The sequence below is a fragment of the Alligator sinensis genome, unplaced genomic scaffold (assembly GCF_000455745.1).
Source record: "Alligator sinensis unplaced genomic scaffold, ASM45574v1 scaffold658_1, whole genome shotgun sequence".
NCBI classification, from domain to species: Eukaryota; Metazoa; Chordata; order Crocodylia; family Alligatoridae; genus Alligator; species Alligator sinensis.
The window spans coordinates 2,064,971-2,070,807 of record NW_005842109.1 but is presented as its reverse complement, the minus strand read 5'-3'; the positions used below and the strand labels follow the sequence as shown (position 1 = coordinate 2,070,807).

At 39.7% G+C, this 5,837-nt stretch overlaps 1 protein-coding gene across 4 annotated transcripts in view; it reads left to right on the top strand.

The window, feature by feature from the left end:
• Positions 1-680: 680 nt before the first annotated feature.
• LOC102373987 (gamma-aminobutyric acid receptor subunit rho-2) overlaps positions 681-5,837 on the top strand; it is a 67,747-nt gene continuing 62,590 nt past the window's right edge. For 2 of the 4 annotated variants that reach the window (XM_006024571.1, XM_006024570.1), the window contains exon 1: positions 681-892. In XM_006024571.1, coding sequence (XP_006024633.1) covers positions 718-892 — 175 coding nt within the window. In that variant the 5' untranslated portion in view covers positions 681-717. Of the gene's footprint in view, positions 893-3,374; positions 3,425-3,595; positions 3,645-5,837 lie in introns of those variants that run through there. The other 2 variants (XM_014520360.1, XM_006024572.1) reach the window with 2 other exon arrangements.

Below are 5,837 nucleotides of genomic sequence, written 5' to 3'. Positions count from 1 at the left end.
TCGTTTGCTATTCAGGTCATTGGAGGATTAAGTATAAATGTAGACTTTAGGTAGAGAGAACTATGGTATACTAATAGCATGAAGGGAATGGGGTGAATTTATTACTACTTAGAGTCTTAAGTAGCTCTTCTTAAGTTAAAGAGCAACATGTTGCTGTCAGTTAATAAAGAGTTTTCATAGTATCAATGGGAATGACATATGTGGACTTAAAGCAGCATATGACATTGAGTGATTATGGTCAGAAAGGTGCATAAAGTGCATATCTATAGTAATATCACCTTGGAATTAGGCATCTCTGTTTGGGTTTAAATTGCACTGGTTTAGTTTACATACAAAAACCTGCTTGCCTAGAAGAGACAGAAAAGAAGTGTGCATTGTTTTACTTTTGAGTGTCCTCAGCACACTTGCTACTACTACACTCCTAGAATGCCACTGATGTCTGAACCAGAAAAAGCATAATCTGATTTTCAGAGACCATGCTGAGCTAGCAGGGCTGGCAGTGGGAAAGACCTTGTCAGATGTAGAGAATGATGCACTAATAGCTCTGATCATGAGAACACCTGAGGTGCCTTGAATTCCCCATGATACTTCTCTCTGCCAGGACAGGACCCCAGCTGTTTTCATGATAATTCATACAGCTTACAGGAAACTACCATTTTATTGGCAATCCTTAAAGCAATATTGGAGTCACCGACAAGCTAGCTCTTTCCCACCAAGATGCCACTTTTTGAATCTCATTTTGGGTACCGTGATTACAGATCAGCCATGTGGTTCGTCTTTTGCAGTCACATCTACAAGAAGAACCATGATGTAACCAAAACATGGAAAGGAAAGCCTGAGCAGCTTCTCAGAGTAGATGATCATGACTTCACCATGAGGCCAGCCTTTGGAGGTAAGTGTGTTGTTCTGAGTCAGCCTGTGCTCTCCCACACCCATTCAGACTGGAAAGACTCCAGTGCAGACTCTTCAAGGTAACTGACACCAGACTTTGGCCTCGCTGTGGAAATTTCTACCATCTGTTGTGAACAATTCCTTGCTATAGGTCTCATCTTCAGTTTGCTAGTGCTTTCAGTCGCTTGGAACCAAGCTGTTTGTTAAATATTTCACCCTGCCTGAGAATTGTAATGGAGAAGGGCAAAACAGCTACAGCTATTGATGGTTATTTGCAGTTGTGAAGAAGGCTTATGATATGCTTCCTAGCTGATTTGATTAAATAATCTACTTAACAAATGACATCAGCCACATAATTTTGCTGGAATCAAAATTCATCCAGTTGAAAACCTGATTCCTTATATATTTAAACAATAACATAGGAAGAGGAGAAACAGGAGTTGGGTCCATAAATGTATTTCCATCCTTCTTTTATTTGATCAATCACAATAATAATGAGTGTCCTGCTCTGCTGTTTAGTTCAGACCCACTCTGCCATCATTATAAATCTGTCACTGAAACCCCATCTTTTTCTTTCTTATGCTGGGCACTTACAGGACAGATGATAAGAAGTAAAGGTCTCCTAGTTATAGGAATGCTTCTGTGACTGCTTCTCAAATAGTAACTTCCTACTCTGCACCTGACTTCAAAGAGGAGTGCTAGTATCAGATGCTGGCTTAGTGCATGTCATGATGTATCTACTGCCAGTGCCCAATTTCAGAGATTACAAAAGCTTAGTATTTCTGTATAGTTCTCCTTTAGCTCAGATAGTAGGAGACTGAGAATGTGGTTGTGATGTTGGAAGTTGTGGGGGACCCCATTGACTAAAGGTCCTGTGTGTTGGTTCAGTACATCTGGAAAGCAAAAGTGAAGAAGTAAAATCCATTTGGAAAATGGATAGATAGCTTTGTTCTAGCAAAGTCTTTCCCAAATTTGAAAAAAACACTATCACCTAAAGAGGCAGGTTCAGACACTTCAGGCTGAGGACAGGTACCTTTAAAATACAGACAGCAGCCAGGCTATTGATCATTTGAGAAGAAGGGACCAAGCATTGCTCCCTGAATACAGCACAGCATTATGAGAGGAAGGAAGAGTAAAGAACACGAGTACTGTGGTGAATTTGCCAAACAATGTCATTAAACCAAATAATCTGATAGGGATATAGATCACAGTCAGCACCAGGCTGTCCCATTATGACTGAAAATGTTAGCAATCTTGGACATATTGTTTCATATCATGGCAGATCATTAATTAAAATTCAGAAACAAAGTAGATAAAAATACCTAAGGTCTGGTTCTACTCTGAAAAGGAAATGAAGAATGGCATTGTGGGACCCATGTGACATCAGATCCATTTTACTCTTTTTACAATCAGTTGTTCTTAACATTTAACTCTGCAAGCCCCATGTCTGATCTAGCTACCACTCAAGTCTGACAATTCCACCGTTTCCAAATTGGAGCAGGATTCCCTCATACTGGGACCTGACATACAAACAGGTTCTGTTCAGCTCATCCAGACACTCATTGTCTACACCTGGAACTTAGCTAATAGTTCTGTTAACAATATAGCAACTATTGGATCTCTGTTGGGTCTATGGTGCCAACAGGCATAAAAAGCAGTGACAAGTTATTTTTGTCCATAAAGCAGAATATACTCAAGCAGATCTAGTTACATCCTAACTTTTTAAAAGTGGAAGTGAGTACAGAATGCAGCAGTATGCCTGATAAGTGCAGTGTTTCATTGAGAGCATGTGACACAGTTTCTTTACAATCTGCACTGGCTTCTTGTGGGTTTCCCTAGGGCAATGTTTTCCAATCTGTGGTCTGTAGACTCCTGTCTAAGGGGTCTGCAAAAGATGACTATAATCAATCAAAAGTATGTGAATACCCATACTTACATTTCAAAGGGGGCTGCATCTCCGTTCCAAGTTTGTGTTGGGTTTTTTTTTTTTTTTTTTAGGAGTCCACAAATTAAAAAAAAAAAGGTTGAAAACCACTGCCCTAGGGATTTCAACCTCTTGATTTTGATCTGCTATGGCTTAATTATTAAACCCTACACATCCCAACACCTGCCAATCTGATGGATTGTAGCGTTGCCAATTCTTGTAAATTTATCTTAAGTGTAATGATTCTTGCTGTTTTTCTTAAAGTCACATTTTTGAGACACGTGTTCCTTTTCATTTAAAAAAGTAGAAGAAAAAGAAAATGCAGTAAGTTTGCAAACAAAAGCCTGACAGCGTAATTCAAGGACTTTCCAAGAGGGTTTTAAGCTAGAAGAGCTCAGTATTTATTACTTAAACAACTCTATGAATTTGAAGCCGACTCATGACTTTTGTTAGTTAAGATTATTTTTAACACTTGGGATTTTCTCCCTGGCTTGATCTTCATGTGACAGTTTCACCTGTGATTATCAGAAGTGCTTGATATGGATCCCTCCAGGTCAATAAAGAGCCTCAACTTAAGAATTCATTGGTCTGAAAAGGGAGGTGGTAAAGGTGGGTGGGGGCTGGGTGGTTCTGGTGTTTTGCTATAGAATTAGAAGCACAAGTTGTAAGTTTGCTGTGGACTTGTGCTTGGGTGCTGCTAGTTATAAAAAGTAACTAGCGGCATGGACCACTTTGGCCAGGGATGTGCTTTGACCTTCTTTTTATACCTTGCCTGAAATAGCCTAAATCAATTGATATCTATGAAATATTACAAAATTCTTCTTTCTGGGTGGGTATATTGTAGGGCTGAGGTGTGTGGAGTAGATGGGGGTTTTACTGCAAGCTGGAGGACTGGGATCTTGTTTTGTTCTGTGCTGAAGGTTTAGGTTTAATAGTAGCTGCTGCTTTCTATTGTACTTTTTTCTGTTAGATAGAATAGTTCCTCAGGATGACCAGAGCCTGGAATGGTGTCTTTGTGTGCAGTTCATACATAAATCAACAAATATGTTTGTTTGCACTATCGCTCCTCAAACTCTAATGAAACTAGATTGTTTTTTCACGTTAATAGCAAAAAAACCTAGAAGTTTTAAGTTCTCACACAATCTTAAAAACTTCAGATAACTTTTACAAAATCAGTTGCTTTAACCCAAAGTTCATTATGAGTAGAATATTTGAAGCTGCAATTTGAAACTTCAGACAATTGCACTTTCAGCTTTGGAGATTTTGGTGAATACTATTTTCTGAGTGTGTGTTGCATGTAGGGAATATTATGTGTGTATTTGGCCAGGCTATGAGGAAAATACCCTGTTCCTGTAATTTCATGGAAAATACCCACACCTCACAAAGAACTAACAGATTTTATGCCTAGCTGATGAGCAGTATCAGAAATGGGTGCAGCTGAACTGGTGTTGATCATGGTTTAACTGTGTTCGGTCAGGAGCAAACCCTAGAGGCAACTTAATTAAATTGGATTGCAGGCTGTGAAAGGACAACTTGGATAAAAGCAGACAGTTTGGTGACAGCAGCTAAATATTATTATAGGTTCTTGTGAAACCAAACAAATCTTGTAGTGCTATTGTAATAACAGAAGATGACCATGGAAAAGCATAAGGGAAAAAATTCAGAGTGAATATTTTTATTTTGTAATATTGCTTATGGATACAATTGTAGGGCCTGATTCATTGCTTTTTTTACTTTAATTTTACACTGGTAGCTTCAAGACAGCATAACTGTGGGCAGTTCTTCATGGGCAGATCTAGGATTTTGAAAAGGGAGGTGCAGGTGTGGTGCATAATCACACATTCTTCTCCAGTTAAAGAGAAACTAGAAACTTTACTAATATGCAAGGGGCCTAGTGCTGTTTAAGATCAAAGCGAAAACCAGTATAACTGTTGGAATGTGCACTAATTTGCTGGATTATATTAAGTTTAAAAAACCCAGCAAACTAAGCAAAAATACTTAAATGGGCAAAAGATATTATGTCATTAGTCCTGTAATAAAAAATCTAGTCTTTCCGAGTATATTGACAGTGCCTCTAATACTTCACTGTCAGCCATTTCTATGCCTGAGCTACCACATTTGCTCAATGGGAGAAAAAAAAGGCACAGCTCAGCTGTAGAAGTGAAGAGGAATTCTAAATGTATTCAATATAGTGGCTCACCATGACTTGAAAAACAGTTGGCACTGAGGGGGACTGTTTACAAAGGGCATTACCATATATGTTATTCAGATGGGATGTACTAACCTATTCTTGGGCCATGTGTTTTGTAGTCATGCTCAGTGTTGGCTGCATTTAATCAACTTCATAATCAGTTTCCTTCACTGGGCACATGATGCTTTTGGCAACAGTTGAATGATAGACAATATATTTAATGAGGTTTTCTTTTACACAAATATATGAGGAGAAATATACTGATTGGAGAAAAAAACCTCGTCTTGTATTTCAGTATTTTAAAGTTTTGGTGGAGCAGGAATCAAAGAGGATGTACTATACTCCCCTGCCCCACTCCGCCTCTGTGTATCTTTTACCTACTGTAAGGCCCTTCCTGCTGCTCAAGTATGCTAAAGGGGCCTCAGTATAAACAAGAATCTGACCCAAGTCACAGCTGTACATAACTATGGGGAGAAGTGGACACGCCAGAGGGCAGGGAACAGCTGCAAGCCGACCTGAACAGGTTGGACAAGTGGGCAGAAAACAACAGAATGCAGTTCAACAAGGAGAAATGCAAAGTGCTGCACCTAGGGAGGAAAAATGTCCGGCACACCTACAGCCTAGGGAATGACCTGCTGGGTGGCACGGAAGTGGAAAGGGACCTTGGAGTCCTAGTGGACTCCAAGATGAACATGAGCTGGCAGTGTGACGAAGCCATCAGAAAAGCCAATGGCACTTTATCGTGCATCAGCAGATGCATGACGAATAGATCGAAGGAGGCGATACTTCCCCTCTATCGGGCGCTGGTCAGACCGCAGTTGGAGCCCTGCA